Source organism: Staurois parvus, unplaced genomic scaffold, assembly GCF_062004578.1.
Source record: "Staurois parvus isolate SC_StPar_1 unplaced genomic scaffold, SC_StPar_1.0 ptg000636l, whole genome shotgun sequence".
NCBI lineage: Eukaryota > Metazoa > Chordata > Amphibia > Anura > Ranidae > Staurois > Staurois parvus.
Genome location: NW_028318432.1, coordinates 11,809,001 through 11,832,676, shown reverse-complemented (window position 1 = coordinate 11,832,676; position 23,676 = coordinate 11,809,001). Strand labels below are relative to the sequence as shown.

The window sequence follows — 23,676 nt, the reverse complement described above, 5'->3', positions numbered from 1 at the left end:
TATGTCCAAAGTAGTACAATGTTTCCATAGTAACATTGTACTACTTTGGGGAAGTGATCAGTATTTTTTTTTTTTTTTTTTTTTTACACAATTTTGTTTATAGCAAAGAAGTACTTTGCTATAAGCAAGCAAGCATTTACCTTTTTTTAGGCTTCTTTTTTTTTTTTCTTAGCTGTGATTTGGCCACAGCTAATCACGACATGTGCATGTGATCGCTGTGACCATTCACAGCTAGACACTAGTGATTGGTCACAGCAGGTCACATGGTACCGGCAACGGGGGCCAGCACTCAGATCTGTCATCGGCCGTGTCCGAGGTACACGGCCGGTGACAGATTGCGCCGCTGCGCAGCTCTGTAAGTGCGAAAACTGCGCATACCCGGGAGTACGCCATATGGCATCCACCCGGAAATCTACAGCATTTTGCCGGCCACCAAACGGCTATTGGTTAAATACGGTTTTGGTTAAAATTTTTTTTTTTTTTTTTTTTTTTTTTAATGTGGACAAGTAGATTGTCATGAGGGACAAGTAGACTGGGACACCGATTTCGTCCCTGGACAAGTCTTTTTTTCAAAAATTTCCAAACCCCTGCTTACCTGCAATGATGTTGCATAGGGCAGTCCCGATCCTCTTTTTTTGGGTTCCCAGCTGGCCATCCTGCTGAGTCCCCCCGTGAACAGAATTGTAACATTTCTGCAAGTATTACAGTGCATATGTTTCTTTTTATGGTGGCTGAGATCAATTTGTCAACTACCCACTAAGTACAACTAATGTTTATCAGGTAATCCTAACGCTGGCCATAGACGGATTTTTTCATTTTTTTTTTTTTGGATCAGCCAACGCACAAACAGAGATTCCCCCATTCACACAAGCGAGTTCAGTTTTAACAAATCACCCCCAAAGAGACAAAAAGAGGGAGGAGTTTGAGCTAGAATGAAAAACTGAACAAATTACAGAATTAAAGTGAACCTATGTCCAGTTCATGCACACTATTTACATATTCTAAAAAAATTATCAAAAAAGTGATGGTTGAACAAAAGTCGATTGATTGAACCTCTATTCAACCACAGTGGCCACACATGGGTTTAAATTTGGCAGGTCTGTGCTGAACCAGCCGAATTTAAATCTACGCTATATTGCCAAAAGTATTGGGATGCCTGCCTTTACACGCACATGAACCTTAATGACATCCCAGTCTTAGTCCGTAGGTTTCAATATTGAGTTGGCCTGCCCTTTGCAGTTATAACAGCTTCAACTCTTCTGGGAAGGCTGTCCACAAGGTTTAGGAGTGTGTCTATGGGAATAAATATATATAGTAGAGGTGTAGCGCTAAAAAATCCATATAAAACAGATAAGTATGCCAATATGTCCACAGATATTTAAAAACGTATGTCAGACCATAAACGGATAAAACGTCTGATATAACAGCAGATGAACTTGCGACTCCGACCAAAAGTGAAAAATGCGCACTCACCGGAAGCGCATAATGTGCATATATATCCTCAAGGTACAATGGTCAATCCGGTGTACTTTTCCTCATGGTGCAGTCATCAAGCCGTTAAGGAAGCGTTTGAATCCACTGGTTCCGGGGATCCTCCTTAAGATTGGTGGGATAATCAGCCTGGATAAGGATCTCCAATTCCTCCGGATATGCTGGATACTAACTGCTGCCTGTGGGCTTAAAAGCTCCAAATAGGAGCCACAAAAGAGGTGCTTTCTTTCATGGGGGTGATCAGGACCTCCTGTGTATACAAGGCAACTGGCCAGCCACTCAGCACAGGACCAATACTGTCAAGCCTCAAAGCACGCCACGCCTACCAGGTAGGCGTGGCGTGCTTTGAGGCTTGACAGTGGCTCTTATTTGGAGCTTTTAAGCCCACAGGCAGCAGTTAGTACCCAGCATATCCGGAGGAATTGGAGATCCTTATCCAGGCTGATTATCCCACCAATCTTAAGGAGGATCCCCGGAACCAGTGGATTCAAATGCTTCCTTAACGGCTTGATGACTGCACCATGAGGAAAAGTACACCGGATTGACCATTATACCTTGAGGATATATATGTGCATTACCTATGCGCTTCCGGTGAGTGCGCATTTTTCACTTTTGGTCGGAGTCGCAAGTTCATCTGCTGTTATATCAGACATTTTATCCGTTTATGGTCTGACATACGTTTTTAAATAATATCTGTGGCCATATTGGCATACTTATCTGTTTTATATGGATTTTTTAGCGCTACACCTCTACTATATATATTTATTACTGTTGAGTGTTTGGTACCTCTTGGTGTTTTAGCAGCTGTTTTTTAGGAGCGCTCACTTCTTACAAATTTTTTTACTTGTCTATGGGAATGTTTGACCATTCTTCCAGTGCATTTGTGAGGTTAGGCACTGATGTCAGATGCAAAGGCCTGGCTCACAGTCTCCACCCTAATTCATCCCAAAGGTGTTCTATCGGGTTGAGGTCAGGACTGTGTGCAGGCCAGTCAAGTTCCTTTACCCCAAACTCGCTCATCCATGTCTTTATGGACCTTACTTTGTGCACTGGTGCGCAGTCATGTTGGAACAGGAAGGGGCCATCCCCAAACTGTTCCCACAAAGTTGGGAGCATAAAATTGTCCAAAATGTCTTGGTATGCTGACACCTTAAGAGTTCCCTTCACTGAAACTAAGAGGCCAAGCCCAACCCATGAAAAACAACCCCACACCATAATTCCCCCTCCACCAAACGTTACACTCAGGCACAAAGTACAGTTCTCCTGGCAATTGCCAAACCCAGACACATTCATCGGATTGCCAGATGGAGAAGCGTGATTTTGTCATTCCATAGAAGACGTCTCTACTGCTCTAGAGTCCAGTGGTGGCGTGCTTTACACCACTGCATCCGACGCTTTGCATTGCACTTGTTGATGTAAGGCTTGGATGCAGCTGCTCGACCATGGAAACCAATCCCATGAAGCTCTCTACACACTGTTGTTGTGCTAACCTGAAGGACACAAGAAGTTTGGAAGTCTATAGCTATGGACTCTGCAGACAGTTGGCAACTTCTGCGCACTGTGCGCTTCAGCATGCACTGACCCCACTGTCATTTTACGTTGCCTACCACTTTGTGGCCGAGTTGCTGCTGTTCCTGTTTTGGCAATATAGTGTATGTATGGCCAGCTTTACGCTGTAGTCCTGACAACACAAAAACATTTGACTTTCATAGCAATTTCTACTACGTTACAATGTAAGTCCATTCTTGTTAAACTGTTGTGTCTGTATATAAAAGTTACACACAAGTACACAGCAAAGTTGAACAAACTTCCACAGTGACAGGGTTTCTAGTTCTCCCACCACTGAACATATGTAGTGAGAGACCACATGAAGAAAACAATGAGATCAAGAAGCAGACAGCTGTCAGACGATAATCCAAGTAAATGACAAAAGCAGTGGTGTTCCCTAGTCCACAAAAGATTAGGCAAGGATCTAAGTTCACTGCTTAGTCAGCAAAGTCAAGACAGTGCACTGCATCAGTGAAATGACATTTCCTGTGCCACAAAGGGAGGTTTTGCCATGTCCAGCAGTCTGTGCAAGTGTGAGTTTTGATAAATTATAACCAAAATAACTCCCACATGAATAAATGAACACCTAGGGTGTCTGACTTTCAATCAGCCAAAGACACTTCTAGGGCTCATTCACATGGGCATAAGTATTTTCTGCATGAAAAGAAAGTTCTTGCTGGCAGAACTAGAATACCATGCATAAAAAAAACAGAGAAAGCAACCAGATTTCCTGCAATATTCACCTTTGTTACAGAGACCATCCCCACAGTACTTTATTTCTTGCTGCTTGATGTCCTCTGACAGCCATCATCATTCAACCCTCTGAGCCCAAGTCAACCCAGACCTGCTCATCTCTGTCACTGTTTTCACTTCCTATCTGCATGCTTCTTTTTAGCACATAAACAGATTGCCTCCCTGTTTTGCTTCTTCCTCTCACACTGCGGCTCTGCTGTACTGAGACTGTAAGAAGCCCACACCAGGTCACATTCAAATACTAGCACTGCTTGTGTTTACGAAAAAAAAAATATATATATGTTACAGCTTACTGAACCAGTATAGTTTCTCACTGATGATCTCTCAAAAATGATGAAGTGTGATACCTGCCTCAGAAGTCCCTCACAGAAGCAGTCTTTAATCAAACTCTGGGGCAGCATGCCAACTCTGACAATGCATACATCCTATTCAGCTTCATTACAAATGACTTCTCCGATTGAAACCAGTACACAGTCTGAGATAGGGAAGTGAGCTGTCAGACATGCTTTTTATTTTGAAACCATTTACTTTGTAAGGCCTCTTGCACACTGCAGCTTGAAAATGTTCAGTGCAGCGGTTTTCTTTTTAGGGAGGCAAAATGTAACCCATTATTTACAATGTGCCAGTGCACACAGGCACATAAACAAGTGCTATGAATTCCACAGAAAAAATAAATAAAAACACAGGAAAAATAAGCATTTTGGTGAGTAATGTGTGCCAAAAATAAGCGCATAAACCCTCGAGACTAACAAAATAAACGCCTGAAATTACATCGAAAAAGCAGGTGCTCTAACAGCAGTACCATTTGCAAGAGGCTTAAGGAAGGTTATTTTGCAAATTCTATAATCCATTTGTCAGGATTTCTATACACTAAGGCCACATGTAAATGCTTTTAAGCAGACTTTTTCACCATAGGTGCTGCGTTTACTCCAACTGTACACATAGGTTGTAATGCAAATAGAGGTTAGGCAGATTAGCAGACAGCGTACTTCATCACAGGAACACACAGAGGTCTGCACAAGATGAGCTGCTCCGTCACTTGAATAATGTGTGCATCAAAAGTCTGTTCATAATTCAAATAAATGAAGCACAGCAATGTGTATATAAGCCTAAATACAATTTTTTCATAAATCCAGGCCAAACTATTTTGTCTTTAGAAAAAATTAATCCCAAAACTATGGAATATATAATCGAATTTATGCATCTATGACACTAGTAATGGCGATGATCAGCGATTTACAGTGGGACTGTGATAATGTGACAGGAAATTTGGCACTAGCTGACAATGGCTGTAATGTACACCAACTAAACACTGACATCAATACAGCGATCAGTGCTAATACTGTACTAATGACACACACACACACACACACATTGGTAAGCTGCAATATAAAAATGTTTCCTTTTGACTTTAATACTGCTTTAACAAAACTTTTCAATACGGAAAGTAAAATTACATTCCATTTATTGAAACCTAAAAGGGGAGGCTAGAGTGAAGATCCACTGTCTAAGGCCGTGTTCACACTGGCATTAGAAACAGGCGTTTGAGGGGCGTTTTTGCAACTCCTCCAACACTAAGTAAGGCAGCCAGCATGTCAAGCCTGGGAGGAGTAGACGCTTGCCAGCTCCTTTCATTCAAGTCTACAGTAACAAGTCTATGCCATAAATGCACCTGTAGCATCTTTAGTGCTCTTGACAAGTGTTAACTTAATATCAGTGAGATGAAGAAAAAAAAAATCACTTGGAGAGCATCTGGGGTATCTGAACGTGCATAAAGCTCATGTTAAATGTGTCAAAAGCGTGCATTAATGCTATGTGTGCACTGGTTGTCATTACAGTCAGCGTTGGTTTTTTTACCAAGTGGGAACTTTGCTTAAGGCCTGGTTCACACCTATGTGTTTTCAGTTCTTCAGTAACGCACTACAGTCCGTTTAACAGGTTTTCCTATGCAGTGGTGTATTTAGGCTTTATGCTGCCCTAGGCAACACAAAAATTGTGCCCCCCCCAATGAGACAGCGAGAGCGTTCAATGATTGTGTGTGTTTAAAGGATTTTTTTGTCGTGTTTTTTTTTCCTCTCTCCCTCCAATCCACCCAGCAAATACCACGCCCACCCCCCACAGTCCCCATTACACTTCTTAGAAAAAGTGGAGAGGAAAGAGCCAGGAGGTGGTGAGCTGTGTTATGTTCTCTGGGCTCTCCTTCCTGTCGTCCATGCAGCACACAAGACAGGATCACTGATAGATCGTATGGGACTGCACACACATGATTACCACCCCCTACCTCCTCCAAGGGCTGCTCAGCGAGTGTGTGTGTGGTCCCATACGATTTATCAGTGATCCTGTCTCATGTGCTACATGGACGACAGAAGGAGAGCCTGGAGAACACAACACCTCTCCTCTCCACCACTTCTCTCCCTGTTCCAGGCTTTCCCCTGGTCCCAAGCTCTGAGTGAGGGTGGGAGAAGGAGCTCAGCGGCCACTCAGGTAAACCAAGGCACCCCCTCAATCCGGCCAGGTCTGTCCCTCCCTCCAGCAGCAGAAAGCTGGCGGGAGGGAGAGGGAGAGAAACCGGCTTTCAGCTGCTGGAGGGAGAGATACACAGGGTATTGTTCTCAAACTGCTCTCCCCCACTACACCAATCCCCCTGCTGTCTGGGCCACCTACAGGACTACCAGTGGTACCCCACTGATAGCGACCCTGCATAGCTCAGTCCGTCGCTGCTCACCAGGTCCCTTCTTCTGGTGGGGGTGGTGCCACCCCCCCTAAAAATTGCCGCCCTAGGAAAACGCCTTGTTTGCCTCAGGGTAAATACACCGCTGTTCATATGGGTCACGTTCACATCTGTGCATTTTCCAGTGTTGTCTTTCTTGGAAAGGGTCAGGACCTTTTTTTCCTGCAGCAGGTTGCATTTTTGGTTCTATAGACTTCAATGAAAACATAGCGGAAATGCATCAAAAATGCAGTGCTCGCATTTTTATGCCTTTCTGCTGGTTTCTCCCACAAGACTGACGCCACCCATAAACCGCATCAAAAACACTAATACATCAAAAATGCGTATGAAAAATAAAAAACGTAAAATGTATCAAACGCAACCTGCATGGACATGAAGAAGGCATAAAGGAAATAAAGGCATTAGGGTCTGGAGTGTGGTGGTAGATCACGGACCAAAGGATCTGGATGAGCTGGCCAGGGGTTTCTGGTAAAGCTTAGTTTCCACCGAAAAAGAAGAGGGAGGCTGAAGGGCCCTTAAGAGTATAGTAGATTAAGGATAAAGTGCTTCGACAATATAAAAAAAAAAAAAAAAGTCAAAATGGAATTACAACTGTTGAGGCTGCAGTCGGTCACCCAGCTGTGGGAGAACACATGATTTTCATAGTGTGCGGAGAGGATAAAACCTGTATACATGTAAGGTCAGAATGCCCGTTCTCTTTGCCTCAGGCATTACCATCCTGGCAGCTCTGTAGGGGTTCTCAAGTGGATGAACGAAGTTGTAGAAAGTCAGTGCAAAAAGGGCCCTCAGGTAGTTCAATTGGCAGAGGTGCTTGATATGCTCATTCAAAGGATAGGCAGGAGTTTTCTGCTTTAGTAAAACATTGTATTGAGACTCTAAATTGCCACTTCCTCAGTTCAAGCTGATAAAATTGGTGTAGAGTTTGTGACAGTGAAGTCACCCAGGTGGATCACATGTAGTTGGAAGGCACGATCAAGACTGAAAGGGGATCAGAGGTTCTCCTTTTTCTTTGCCATGTTATAGCTGAGGTCCCAGAAACCCATTTATATTAAACACAGTACAATTTTGTTTTTTTATTTTGCTGCTGATGTGGAATTTAAGGGCTCCAAAATGTGCCTTTGTATTTCAAAAGACAGTCTCAAACATGGATAAGATCTAACACTTACTAGATGAACAGCGAACCTTATGACCAGATGTACATAAAACAGACGTGTTGTCCATTTAGAAGGTTATGATCAAAATTTCAATACAGGACACATGGCTCATGCATACTCATCCTGCTTACTGAAGCAGAAATTCAAGTCAAGTCTGACTGGTTGCAAACAATGCACTCAATTGTGGCTAAGATTTTATCTCAGCAGTTGTTGTTCAGCAAAAGTGACTGGCTGTAGTGAAATACTGAAAGCTACTAGAAAGAGATCCACACATCTGTATACATACTACAGAAATATGGCACAGTATGAATAATCAAAAAATTCTTTATACTGCTACATATTGGGCAATAATTAATTTGTAAATCAAGGAGCAGGCATCACGCTGGATCCCCACTGTAAAGCTGGGATCTTCCCCGAACCAGGCTAGCTGAATGACATCAGCCGACAGCAGACTTTAGCCCACTGTCAGCTGAAAACAGGTCAAAAGGAATGCAGATCAAACTGCACTCGTGATCCACAGCAGAAATATAGCCAAACAGCTTAGGCTATACTTCTCCTTAAACGGTATGTACTTTGTTAGCATGTGAGCAACACAAGTGATTGTATCCCTGTCCTGTTCTCTTTCTCTCCCAGTTGCACTCAGCTGTACAGGAGAATGCAAAAGGCTGATACAAGATCCAATTCCAGTAACTACTCTGCTTCACAAACATTTATTAATAAAAAACTGCATTAGTTGTGTCTTTTAAATTTACCTGCAATTCAGATTTCAAAGGTACTTGCAGACTGCTATTGGTACTTCAATGCAGGTGTCTGACTTAAAGAGCCAAGGCATTTGGAAATTATATTGTGGAGACTTCTCACCATTCCTCCAGAAACCTTACTACTGTGCAGATTGGCTCGCTAATTTTCTCAGACATCCACAGTTAGTTTGATTTTTGCTGACAGACTGAATATTCACAGCGAAGGAAATGCAAATGATCCTCGAGTTTATTACAACACAATAACTGAAGTGATAATAAAGGCAGACCCTCCCATTTCCAATGTCTTTGGGAAAGGGCATTGTAAGATATATGTCGATTCTTTTCTTAAAAGAAAGTTAAGGCAGAATTCTAGGAATCATTTTTTGCACTCACTTACATCAAGCCAAGCTGGACCAATGTATCCATAAGTGATCTCCAAAGGTCCGCTTGGCATGCTAAAAATCTATGTAGTAGTTTGCATTACATATGCAGCAAGAGCTGTGATCTTTTGTTTGGTGTGCAGAAGGAAAGACACAGCGGCAGCATCCGGAGGATCACGGTTAGCACTGTATGCAGCACAGACTACTACAATGTTTTTCAGCATCCCCAGCAGCCCTCTCAATATTACACACTGTAAGGGGACTTACAATGAGCCAAGCTGGACCAAGGTAAGTATAGAAAAAAATCCTAGAGTTCCGCTTTAACCTTAAAAAAGTTTCCTAAACTATTTTGAAATTACCCATTTTGGGTGAAGATTTTTTATTTATTCAAAGTGTGAAAAAATGGAACCTACCTCCATCTCTCTCTCGAACCCTGTGAATGTGCATACTCTTGGCCTTCCCATGTCCAGCACTGTCAGCATATTTTTCAGGGCTGTCTGATCTTCGCATCTTGTTTGGGGGAGATGGATCTGCAGAGTCTCGCATTTTGTCATGACGGTGATCACCACTGCTTGGGTGTCCCTTTGATGAATATTTAAGTGTCTGAAAACAAGAAAAACACAAGTTTTCAAAAAAAAAAAACCCCACTAAAACAAGAACAAGACAATACTTGTGTGATTCTAATTCTTTTCAATCCCCATTTACACAGCGTTATAAGTCTTTAATGACTGATGTTTGAGTACTTGCCATTTATTCCAAATCACTATCAATGCTACTGATTGCTTACTTTATAGCCATAGAGTATGTGTCAGATAGAAATTGTTGATCACATCAACAATTATTCAATTTACTAATGGATGTTTTCATAAGTGCTTATTTTCTAAAGGTGCAAATAAATAAAAACAAAAAAAAGTCATAACTACAACCATCAAGCGATCCCAACTCCCCTGCTCCTGTAGTTGGCTTACTGCTTCTCCAAAATCCTGCATATAGCTTGCATACCATTTACAAGCAGTCTGTTTGTCATGATAGTCCTAACATACTCTGCAATTTTCATCTCTATAAAAGGTAGGTTAAAAAAGTGCAGAGGACAATAGGGAGAGGTCATGGGATTATAATAAAGCAAAACTCCACTCATTCTTTCAATCTCAATAATTAGAAAAATATCAGTATTAACCAGCAGTAAGGTTCTGTTAATTCATGGAAGGGAATACGGTTTAGCAGGAAAGTATTTTTTTTTTTTCTTTGGTCTTTAACAAGTTTTCATGTTAGGGTCGTAGAAGCTACAATAAGTAAAAAGCCATTAGTGCTAAATTTCCATCAAAAACTAAGAAAATGATATACATTTTAATATTGCTCAGGCTTAGCAATTATCTGCTAGAGCAAGTCACTTGCTATTCCATATTGAAAGGGGCCAAGCAGTGTAAATGTCAGAGAGAAAGGAGCGGCAAGGAAGAACAGGTAAGGTGAGTATAAGGAGGTTCGAGGGGACCTCTACAGAGACACTGTCACTTCATCCTGAGCAAGCAAGGTAATACCACACTGCTTTGTGTGCAGGAAGAACAAATACCAAAACACTGCCTGTAAAAATGAGAGGGGCTGAAACAGCTGGTCTGTACTAACTGCAAATGGTGCCTTCTTGGACCTGTAGTTACCCAGTAGATGTGTTCTTACCTAGTTTTAAATCAATTTAGACTGAGATGTATGATAAACTAATGCTTACATTTAAGAGAGAATCATATTAACCAATTAGATTCTAGCTTTTATATTCTACTACAGAAAAAAGGCTAGAATCCAGCATGGCGGACAAAACTAATGAAAGGGCTTATCTAGTAAAACTGCAAACAGCATCATGAACGATGTGCAAAGTGCACTAACACAAACTAGTAAACCAGGTTCAAAGAGGATCTCTGCTTGGCATCTATCATGCTTCTGAGCAAAAGGCTTCATTCTGAAGTAACCCTTCACTTCCCTGCAGCTCTATTCTGTTGACAGGTGCAAAAGAAGCCTCCCTGGGCAAGCTACTGGTCCCTTATCTCTTATCTTACACACACCTATGGATTCTTCTGATGTGACAGCTTTTGCTGACTGCTCTAGTGCTCCCTCATGGAGAAAGTCACATTCCAGATCCTTCACAAACACAAGCCAGAAGCACAAGACGTTTCAATATAGAAAGTCCTAAACTAGCCTACAATTCTGAGCAGGAAACCCCCAACAAAGCAATCCAGATAAGATTAACTTTACCCCTCCTTTTGAAATGCCATTTTTCTAGCTGTCACATTGAGACTTTGGCTTAAAGTAAATTTCAGAAAAGAAATTCAACATCTCTTCTGCAATCAAATATTTACCTGCCTCTTGCAATCCTTTGTAAATTATACAGTGAGCGGATGGGACATCAAGACTACCAAAGACAGGGAACTGAGTGAGAAGATGCTTTGCGGGCATCAGAACAATGAAACAAGTGAATTTTACTTTAGTTCCACTTTAAATGCCATTGACACAGAACAAGTATACATACAATATATGCAGCAATGGCAGCCTCTGTAGTACTCATGATAGTCCCTTTAAGACTGCTAGAAAACATCCCATCCCAGCACAAACTTCTTCATATTTCTTGTAGGTACCACTGAAAGCATGTACAACATATCTATCTCGATGATGCCTGCTGAGCCTTGTAGCATACGTTTTGGATGTTGTTTCATACAAACATTTTTATGTATTAGATTCAATTCAGTAAAGGATTCTGCATTCGATATGAAGGTCACGTGACTCATTTTCGAAAATATTGCATAAGATAATGAGAGTCAATTCATCAAAGTAAAATATTGATAAATACCACAAAAAAACAAACAAGAACTCATTAAAAAAAAAGTGCAGCCAAGGCTCGTGTGTGCAGTTTGTTCTACACTCCTGTGACCCATTTTCAGCCGACAGCAGGCTAAAGTACACTGTCGGCTGATGTCACTCACCCAGTCCAGGCTGGGAAAAGATTCCGACTTTAAAGTCGGGATCCACCCAGATCCTTGGACTAGCACCTGGCTCAATCTGCCGAGAGCCTGAGCCAGCCGCTCCCATCCCCTCTACAGCCTGGCTTGCCAGTGTGTGCTTAATGGGCAGAGCAGACAGCCAGAGACTGACAGTAATGGCCTTATGCTCAGAGCAAAGTGGAGAACTGAGGGATTAGCGCTGCTTTGATCGCTCAGTTCCCACCCTTTGAACCAGACAGGGGACAGATGCAGCATTGGACCAATGCCATGCACCTACCTAAGTATAATTTAAAAAAAACAAATCTTAAACTTCTCTTTTAAAGTCAATTCACTGAAGAATACACATTTGTCATTTGTCACCTGTCAGTGAACAGTGGTTATTTTAGCAATGTACAGGAGAGGATCTCTGAACTTGCCAGTAAATTAAAAGTATACATTGTATCAGTGTGGAAATGTTCTGTCCTGAGCTCAGGAATTAAATTGTAACAATTCACAAGTGGGAGATCATTCTGTGAATGAAACCACACTAGAATGATTTTACAGTTTCATATTTCTGTGTACATTTATTTACAGAACTATCTTCTTCTGGTGCAGTTAACATGAAAAAAATGCTAAGAAAATGCCAATAGTAAAGCTAAAATTAAGTGATAATTATCACAAAATTAATATTTAACGCATTCTGTAAATAACACTTTTTTTAGTGAATTGACTACTTTTGAGATAAATACAGATTGAGTTATTTTAACGCAAAAAATCATGCAGTATTTGTCTCAGTGAATTGACCCCCAGATGTCTTATCAGTTGTTCGACAGCTAATGTGCTAGAATGTATTCTCTTAGAAATTAAGATTATTAGCCATGTTAAAAATAAGAAAGGCGTGTTTCTCTTAGCAACCAGTTATTTTTAAACAAAAAGGCAAAAATGATGTTACCCATTGTAATCTTCCCAAGGCAAAAATAAAGGATTTATTGCCAGAGACACTGAAGCAGCCCCTAAAATGGACTTTGTATTTCTCCAGATATTTCACTTTCAACTATTCCTATACTGATATAACCATATAACTAAACATAAAACGAAGAGTAAAACTTTCCTTTTTCTTTAGTTTTTATAGAGTGGAGAGGGAACAGAACACCTATTAGGTTTTTATTGCGGTCTGTGCCCCTATTAGGGAGACTCACCCTCTCTATTTGTCTTGTTTACCATTATCATTGAAAGTGAAAGAAAATCCCAAATTTTGGGTTGTCCCCAGGAAAGGGGAAATCTTTCAATGGAGACACTAGCTCTAGTGACCTATGGGACAGAAAGTGAAGGTAAATCTCACAAATAGGACACAAATGGCACAAAAACAGAGGGGTTTCAACCCTCAATTACTCTATACAAAAAGGGAAAAACGTATGTTTTGCCTATAGTTCTAATTTGATTAAAAATGTACTTCTATTTTCCATGGAAAACAAAGCTGAGGAACATTAGTTGGAGGATAACTGCTAACATTTACCACCATCAACTAGGTATACTAGGTTACATAGGTCTCCAGTAGCTTCAGTTTTACCAATTTATTCTTTAAAGTGGAAGTAAACTCACTTTTTTATCTTAACTACAGGCAAAGCTTATAATAAAGCAGACCTGTAGGTAAAATGAATATTTCCTAAACATGCACCATTTAGGAGATATTCACTTTGACAGCTGGCTCATGGGCTCTGAAGGAACGACATACCCGTGCCATTCCTTCAGAGCGCTGTGCCGTGGTCCGAGACTCGCAGCTCAGCCAGTCAGATGGCTGGAGCTTGCATACCCAGAAGGAAGGCCGGATGTAGATGGAAGCCTCTGCGGGGGGGGGGGGGGGGGGGTGTACAGCGCTCCACTGAAGGGTTTTGTTTTGAGGCAAGTCCTTCATAATGTGCTGGTATGCGATGTATACTAGTACATTATATCTTATAGGGGTTTTTTTTTTTTTTTTTGCAAGCTACGATTTACTACCACTAACACAAAAACCCTGGAGTAGGGCATATGCAACCTGTATACATGGGAGTCTAATGCTAGCTTCTGTGTTTGAACACAGCATTGCTTAAAAGCATGTGTTTGATGCAAAATACTGCATTTGACCTGCTTGCCAGCAACACATATAAATGCCAATTATGACATACTGCATCCAAAGAAACATGACACAAAAAGGCCAAAGGAAACTTCGGAACTGTATACACTAACAACAAAGCAAAAAAAAAGTATCTGCTGACCTGAGTTTGACGTATGTTTCACTCACAGGTAAAACACCAATGTACACATGCCCTGGCTGAGATTTAGGACAGCAACCCATCAGTCATAACCTAATGAATACTGAGACAGATAATCTGACAGGTATAATGGGGATGCCAAAAGTATTATTGCTAACTACCAGAGTCAACATTTTATGCTGGATCATGTAGTTCTTTGGTGTTTTAGATCAAATAATCAGTATAAACCTGAAGAAAGCAGATTCTGAAGATGCCACCCCAGGATAAAATTCTGAAAATCACCAAGACATTGCCCTGTAACTGAAAGTTAAGTTCAGAGAGTATAAACCACTGAGGCACTACAATTACCAGCAAGCACCGTCCACCCAAATCAATGCTGCATAAATAACTATGTAGTCTTCCTGCAGAATTCTCTTTCATGGGCCTATAAGAATCACAATTCTATATCAGTTAGATTGCACTGAAGCCAGATAATAGGTTTAGTAAGCACACACTACTGGTACTACAAATAGGAGTATGCACTCACCTCTGAGTGAATGTTGCATGCTGGACTTTGTAGTGCTCCAGCAATATAACCTGTAGTTATTGCTATACTAATACTTTTACACCAGTGTACATACCTTGTACATCACATTTCACAGAAATGAATGTGTAGGTGAAATACACAATAATTACTTAAATGAAAATACTAGAAACTGAAGGTGTGGGAATTGTCAAATAATTGCATCTACCATCCACCAAGGTGTCTCCAACTCCCAGCACTGACTGCTAGGGTCAAAGCAGTCCTTTGGTACTTTCAGTGTGCCCATGGAGCAAAGCAGTCAGTACTGGGAGTGGGACTAGTGCCTCCAAGGTGCTGTGACAAGTGTCTCAAGTAACAAGTTCACAATATCTGTCTCCTGCAGAATTTTTCCATCCTCTATCTCCGTCTTCTGTAGCATTACATATAATGAATATGTGCAGTCAGAGGGTGATGTCGGGGCCACGGTAGGGCCTCCAATACCTTGCAAGTCGACCACCACCATCCTAGGTCAACACTGCACGATAGGCTTCAACTATCACCTCTGCGACGATGACACGCAAATTTACCTCTCCACCCCTCAACGCACCCCTTCAGTCTTCGCCCATTTCACCCACCTGCTGAACGACATTTCAGACTGGATGTCGCTCCACTTCCTCAAAATGAACCTTTCTAAAACCGAGCTCCTAATTTTCCCCCCAGCCCGTGCCCCCCCCCCTTCTCCATCACAACCAACAACGCCACCATCAGTCCCACCCCGCAAGCCAAAGTCCTAGGTGTCACTCTAGATTCAAACCTGTCCTTCCAACCCCATGTCCAATCGCTAGCAAGCTCATGCAGGCTCCACCTCCGTAACAACTCCAAAATACGTACGTTCCTAACCCCAGACACTACTAAACAACTCGTTCACTCCCCCATTATCTCATGCCTTGACTACTGCAACTCCCTCCTCACTGGCCTACCTCGTCACAGACTATCCCCGCTTCAGTCAATCCTGAACTCACCGGCCACTCATCCACCTTACCAACCGCTCCTCTTCTGCCACCCCCCTCTGTCATTCCCTCCACTGGCTCCCGATTGCCCAACGCATCAAATTCAAACTACTAACACTGACATACAAAGCCATTCATAACGCTGCCCCAAACTACCTCACTGACCTGATACCCAAATACCACCCAACCCGTAATCTTCGCTCCTCACAAGACCTCCTACTTTCTAGCTCCCTGGTCTCCACCTCCCACGTCCGACTGCAGGACTGCTCCAGGACTTCCCCCATCCTCTGGAACTCACTACCCCAATCCATCAGACTATCACCTACCCTCCTCACCTTTAGGCACACCCTGAAAACCCATCTCTTCAGGGAAGCCTACCCCACCCTCACCTAACTGCCAATCTCCTCCACTCCATCCCCCCACAGCCACTTCCTCCTGTGCCACTATCCTCTCCCTCCTAGATTGTAAGCTCAAAACAGCAGGGCCCTCGAACCCCTCGTGTATTGTTTTGTTACTGTACTGTCTCATGTACTGCCCCCCACTATAATGTAAAGCGCTGAGCAAACCTTTTGGCGCTATATACTGTATAATAATAATAGGCTGAACAGATATTCAATAAATTTCAGTTTTATCAATCGCTACATTAATAAAAAAACTAGAATGGGACATTTACTGGGATTTAAGACTACAATTCACCAGCCATAACGAGATAGTTGGACACACAAGTCAATAGGTATGGTGGGATAATTGGAAGTGCTGTTGATGACCACCTAAGGCAATGCCATATGCTGGACACCACTCAGATCACCTGTAACAGAAAGTTGGGTTCAGTGAGCATACACTACAAAAGTACCACAACTGAGGTTTTACAATTAACATGCACGCTACTCTAAGCCAATGCAGTAGAGTGCTGGACTATGTAGTGCTCCAGCACAACCAGCTTTCCGCAGGCCTATGTATGTACTTAACCGAATACACTAAACTTCTTACCACCAGGAAAAAAAATTATAAAAACCACTAAAATGAGACTCAGATCACCCATAGCAGAAGTTTGGTTCAGTTAGTACGGTGGCAAGACAATTACCAATACACACAATTCTCTAAGTCTGTGCTGGACCATGTAGTTTGCCAGCATAATCTACTTTCCCAGGTATAGAAAATTACTTTTATCTGCTAAACTGAAGAAACCTTTCCCTCAGGGTAAAATTCTGAAATCCACTAGGAAAACATTCAGACCACTTGTAACAGGGAGTTCAATGAGCATGAACTACAAGAGGTACCACAAACGGGGAAGAGGTAGTTCTTCAGCAGAATTTGCTTTTTCCAGGCCTATGCTATATATTAATTACTATATAGCCTATACTATCATCTACTACACTGAAGACTTCCCAGCAGGAAAACATTCTGAAAAGCAATAGGATGACACTGAGCTCACCAAGCTAACCTGTAGCAGGACGTTTGAGTCAAGGAGTATTAAGTACTGGGGCGCTACAATTACCAGCAAGCACCCTCAATGCTGGACTATACAAATCCTCCAGCAGACTCAGCAATCCCAAGCTAATGAAATCCACTACACTAAAGATGGTTTTCTTACCAGAAAAAGAAAAAAAATTGAAAATCAGGACACTCAAATCACATGTAACAGGGAGTTTGGTTCAGTGAGTAATATGTACTGGGATACTCCCATTAGTATCCACATGCACACTGCTTTAAAGGCAATACTGCATGCTGGACAATGTAGTTCTCCAGCAGAGTCAGCTTTCCCCATGCATACACTAAATTAAGCCTACTTCTCCAACAGACTTTTCTCACTAGGCTAAAATTCTGTAAACCACCAGAACCCCAGATGACCTGTAACAGGGAGTTTAGTTTAATGAGCATTCACCAGTGCAGTACTACATTTATTAGCATGTAAACCACTTAAAGTCAGTGCTGCACTTGGACCTTGTAGTCAACTAGCAAAACCAGCTTTTTCCTCTCTATACAAATAATTACACCTTTTACACTGAAGACTCCTTACCACCATGAAAATTTTCTGAAAACCACTAGTATGACACTCCGATCACCTACAACAGAAATTTGGTTCAGTAAGCTCTAAATATTGGGGTACTACAACTACCAGCATACACTTAAGCCAATACTGGACCATGTAGTCCTCTAGCAGAATCTACGTTTCCCATGTCTATACTAATATCTAATAGCTCGAGGATTCTTTTCTCACCAGTACGACACTTTGTAACAAGTGGTTTGAGGGAATACCAAATACTTAAGTACTACAGCTTCCAGCATCAGGGATGTTGTACTTGTATTGCCCAACGCCCAGGACATTTAGTACCGGGCAGGTAGTTTTTTTTCAACCTTTAGCCCTGCTGCAGATAAGCAGGACTCACCTGTCAGGTGAAAGCATTCGGGCGGCAGTGCACACAGCCCACTACAGAGCCAGCCTCCCCTCTCTCACTATGTCTCCTGGGCTCTGCTTGCCCATCTGTGGGCCTGGTTCTGCTCACATCGGCGGCTAGAGGGGACGGAGGAGAGCGGACGTGGCCACTCCCCTCCTCTTCGCTTCTTGTCCTGATCCGGAAGTGCCGTTATGATGTCACTTCAGAGTTCCCGTTCACAGATTTCCTGGCCATTGAGGCCGGGAAAGAATTTAATGCAGTGTGGTGTACACTGCATTACATTCAGAGGAGACATGCTGGATGTCTCAGAGAACCTGTCACTAAAAATCAACTTTTTGTCCCTTATGTGATGAAAAAAAGTTAAAAAAATATATTTTAGTTCTAAAAATGTAAAGTTACACCCAAGCACATCACCTCAACCAAAAAAATAAACAAAAAAAACCCCCCTACAAACGTAAATGCACGTGCTGGGATGCCTACGCATGAAAACGCCGATTGTGATAGACGTTACATATCGCCACGCATGCCAGAATGAGAGCAATAATTATAGCACAGGACCTCCTCCATAACACTATACTGATGACCTATAAGGGCTTTAAAAGGATGACCTATAGAAAATATAGGGTACTGAAGTTTGTTGGCGTTTCACGAGTGCACACAGATTTAAGGATTGACATGTTGGATATCTATTTACTCGGCGCAACCTCATCTTTTATATTTTACAAAAAAATTAGTTAATTCTAGGGCACAAAAAAGCAGTAAATTACCACAAGTGTATTTTTTACTGAAATTTTGCATTTCCTACACCTTTGCGGTAATATTGTGCAACATGAAAAATTGGAACGACCACCATTTTATTTTCTAGGGTCTCTGCTTTCAGAAAATGTATAATGTTTAGAGGTTTTGTGTAATCTTCAAGCCTACTATTTTTTTGTGTGAAAAACACAAAAATGGCTCCAGCAGCCTACTATTTTTTTTGTGTAAAAAACACAAAAATGGCTCCAGCAGCGAAAGGGATAAATATAAAAATAAATACAAGATAAGCATGATACTCCCCTTTCCTAAAGAGCACCCAATTGGTGTTCATTACACTGCAGGTCTCTCCCCTCCCTGCTAGTCCCCAGATGAGGTGCAGGAGACAGGCAGAGAGGGAACGAGGAGATATACAGCGAAATGTTAAAAGAATTTAATGTTTTTTTATTTTACTAGGCCAAGTAGATTGTCATGTGGGACAAGTAGACTGGGACCCAGCATGCACACTCTTAAGGCAATGCTGCATATTGGACTATGTAGTTCTCCAGCAGAATCGACTTTCCCCAATACAAGACTAACATTCTAAACCTCTCTCAGATTTTTTTTTTTTTTTTTTTTTTTTAACATGGAGGAACCTTTCAAATAACTTTCTGGTCTCAGGGAACCTGTTATTAATGGCTTTATCTACAGCTCACAGTACATTACTGTGATGACCACTAGGAAGAACGTTCCATGCATTTGAGGTCAGAGGGAAGAATCCCCCTTACAGGTAGCTAAACAGATCATTGGTGTCAGAGGAAACTTATCAAGGAGGAAGAAACTGCTTTTTGCTCAGAAACCCTAAGCAATCTTTAAAGGAACCCTAGTGTTTCACAGAACCCTGGTTGAGAAAGGCTGTTTTAATCTAACACCTGAAGACTGTTTTCATAGTAACATTTTGTAAACCACTGGGAGGACACAACACCTGCAATAAAGAATTTGGTTCAGTGACCATCAACTACAGAGGTACCACATCTGCGGCACTACAATTACCAGCAAGTACAGTCCTCTAAGTCACTGCTGCATGATGGACCATGTAATCATCCAGCAGAATCCACTATCCAAATATTACTAATTAAATCTACTACACTGAAACAGGAAATTCTAAAAATCACCAAGACACTCACATCACCTGTTAGAGAGTTTGTTTCAGTGAGTATTATATACAGGGGTACTATAATTACCAGGATACACGCTCCTTTCAGCCAATGCCACATACTGGACCATGTAGCTCTCCAGCAGAATCCGCTTTACTCGGGCCTTTACTAAAACCAATACATTAAAGACTACTTATCACCAAAAAAAAAAAAAAATTCTAAAAACCACTAAAACATGCATATTACCTTTGACAGCAACATTAGTCTAGTACATGCTAAATACTGGAGTACTACAACTTCCAGCATCGCCTATACTAATATTTTAATTCTATACCCCAAAGATTATTTTTTAATAAGATAAAAGTCTTGAAAGTACTAGGATGAAACGCAGATCTTTAACAGAGTTGGGTTCAGTGAGTATTACATACTGCAGTACTATAATTACCAGCATGCAATCTCCTTAAAGGTAACAGCATACTAAATGTACTCCAGCAGAATCTGCTCTCCTCCTTTTCTTCTATTACAGCGAGAACCCTTTTCTCACTAGAATAAAATTCTGTAAAACCACGGGGATGACAGTCCAATCACCTAAAACACAGTGTGATTCCATGAGCAACTGCAGTGGTACCACAACCGGGGCACTACACTTACTAGCAGGCCCCTACATGAAGTCAATTCTGCATGCTGGACCATGTAGTCCTCCAGCTGAATCAGCTTTCCCCAGACCTACACTAATAACTAAACCTAATACATTGAAGACTTCAAACCACCTGGAAAACTACTAGGATGACACTCAGATCACCTTTATCAGGGAGTTTTGGTTCAGTGAGTATTAATACTAGAGTACTACAATTACCAGAATGCATACTCCTTTAAGGCAATGCTGCAAGCTGAACCATGTAGTCCTCCAGCAGAATCATCTACACCTATGTTACTCTAATACCCTAAAGATTCATCACCAGAATAGAATTCCTGAAAGCACTCAGATCACCTGTAAGGCGTTCAGTTCATTATTATATACTGGATAGTACAATTACAAGCATACATGCTCTTCTGAGCTAATGCTGGACCATGCAGTCTTCCAGCAGAATCTGCTTCCCCCAGACCTATACCAATATTTTAATTTAATAAACAAATTAAGCCTTTTTCCGCACCAGGATAAAATGTTATAAACTGTTAGGATGGCTCTAATCACCTGTAACAGGAAGTTTGGTTCAATGAGCATAAACTAAAGAGCTACCACATCTGGGACACTACAAATAGCAAGCTTGTGCCTCTAAACTGAAATATGTAGTTCACCAAGGTCAGCCTTCCCCAGGTCTATATCTACATTACTCTAATCCCTGAAGAATATTCACCAGGATAAATTTCTAAAAAGCAATAGGACACTCGGATAACCTGTAACAGAAAGTTCAGTAAGCTCCAAGTACTGGGGTACTGCAACTACCATATCACTTTTCTGCAAGTCACTGCTGCATGCTGGTCCATGTAGTTCTCCAGCAGAATCAGGTTTCCCCAGGCCTGTATGAATATTTTAATCTAATAAACTGAAGACCTATTCTCACTAGGATAAATTTATCTAAACTACTAGAATGACACAGATCACAGGAGATTCAATTCAGTATGCAGCAAGTACTGGGGTACTACAACTACCAGCACACTTTCCCCAAACCTATACTAATATATTCATCTAATATCCTGTAGGCTCTTCCCACCAGGACATTCAGATCACCTGTAACAGGGAGTTGTTTCTTGAGTATTAGATACTGGGGTACTACAATTACCAGCATGCACAATCCTTTAAGGCAATTCCTAAAAATTTAATCTAATATACTGAGGACCTAGTCTCACCAGGATAGATTTATGAGGCCACTAGGACAACACTCAGATCACCTATAACAGGGAGTTTCGTTTGATGAGCATCAACTACAGATACCACAAATGTGGCACTACAATTACCTACAAGCACACTCCTCTAGGTTACTGCTGCATGCTGGATTACGTAGTCACCTTCTAAGTGAAGACTTGATATAATTTTGTAACCTACCAGGACAACACGATCACCTGAAACATGACGTTCAGTTCAGAAAGCTCTAACAACTGAGGTACTACAACTACCAGCATGCACACACCATTAAGCCAACCCTGGTCTATGCAGTCATCCGGCAGGATCTGGTTTGCCCAGGCCTATCCTAAAATTTTAATCCGATAAAATCAAGATTTATTCTCACCAGGATAAATTTATGTCAAATACTAGGATGACCCTTAGATCACCTATAGTAAGTAGTTCACTTCAGTAAGGGCTAAGTACTGGGGTACTACAACAACCAGCAAGCATGGTTTCCCCAGGCCTATCCTAAACTTTCATTCTAATAAACTGAAGACTTATTCTCACCAGGATAAAATTTTGTTAACTACTAGGATGACATAGATCACCTGTAACAGGAAGTTCCGTATGGTAAACTCCAAGTAGTGGGTACAACTACCAGCAAGCATGCTCCGCTAAGCCACCGCTGCATGCTGGTCCATGTAGTTCTCCAGCACAATCAGGTTTCCCCAGTCCTGTACTAATATTTAAATCTAATAAACTGAAGACCTATTCTCACCAGGATAAATTTATGTAAAATACTAGAACGACACAGATCACCTGTAACAGGAAGTTCAATTGAGTACAAGTACAGGTGTACAACTACCAGTATGAACATTCCTTTAAGCCAATCCTGGACCATGTAGTCCTCCAGTAGAACACGCTTTCCCCAAACCTATACTAATATATTCATCGAATATCCTGAAGACTCTTCCCACCAGGACACTCAAATCACCCGTAACAGGGAGTTCAATTTCTGAGTATTAGATACTGGGGTACTACAATTACGTGTATTTACACTCCGTTAAGGCAATACTACATGCAGAACCATGTAGTCCTCCAGCAGAATCCACTTTCCCCATGACAACACTAATTTTTTTAAATAAACTGAAGACTTATTCTCATCAGGATATCATTTTGTAAACCACTAACATGACACAGACCACCTGTAACAGAAAGTTTGGTTGGATTTGCATCAACTACAGAGATACCAGAATTGGGGTACCACAACTACCAGCAAACACGATTCTCCAAGTCACTGTTGCACACTGGACTATATAGTCATCCAGCAGAATCAGCTTTCCTTGGGCCTATCCTAAAATTTTAATAAACTAAAGACCTAGTCTCACCAGGATAGACTTGTGCAAGCCACTAGGACGCTACAGATCACCTGTCACAGGGAGTTTCCTTTGATGAGCATCAACTACAGAGGTACCACAAATGGGGCACTACAATTACCTACAAGCACACTCCTCGGAGTTACTGCTACATGCTGGATTAGGTAGTCATACTCCTATAAACTGAAGACTAAATCTCACAAGGATATAAGTTTGTAAAGTACTAGGATCACACTTGATTACCTGTACCAGTAAGTTCAGTAAGCTCTAAGAACTGGGGTACTACAACTACCAGCATGTACACTCTTCTAAGTCAACCATGGTCTTTGCAGTCATCCAGCAGAACCCACTTTTCCCAGGCTGAGCCTACAATTTTAATCCAATAAACTAAAGTATTCTCACCAGGATAAATTTATGTAAACTACTAGGATGACCCTTAGATCACCTGTAACAGGAAGTTCACTTAAGTGCCAAAATACTGGGGTACTACAACTACCAGCATGCATACTCCTCTAAGCCACTGCTGTATACTGGACTATATAGTCATCCAGCAGAATCAGTTTTCCCTCTGCCTATCCTAAAACTTTATTCTAATAAACTGAAGACTAAAGCCTGGCACACATGGCAAGTTGTTTTGTCATTCAGCCTGATGAAAAA

The 23,676-nt window shown here is 41.5% G+C and overlaps 1 protein-coding gene across 4 annotated transcripts in view; it reads right to left on the bottom strand.

Moving 5' to 3' along the window:
- The window catches only part of WAC (WW domain containing adaptor with coiled-coil), an 87,309-nt gene that overhangs the window by 59,956 nt on the left and 3,677 nt on the right, over nt 1–23,676 (bottom strand). For all 4 annotated transcript variants that reach the window (XM_089693829.1, XM_089693833.1, XM_089693828.1 and 1 more), the window contains exon 3: nt 9,211–9,400. In XM_089693829.1, coding sequence (XP_089549955.1) covers nt 9,211–9,400 — 190 coding nt within the window. The remainder of the gene's footprint in view (nt 1–9,210; nt 9,401–23,676) is intronic.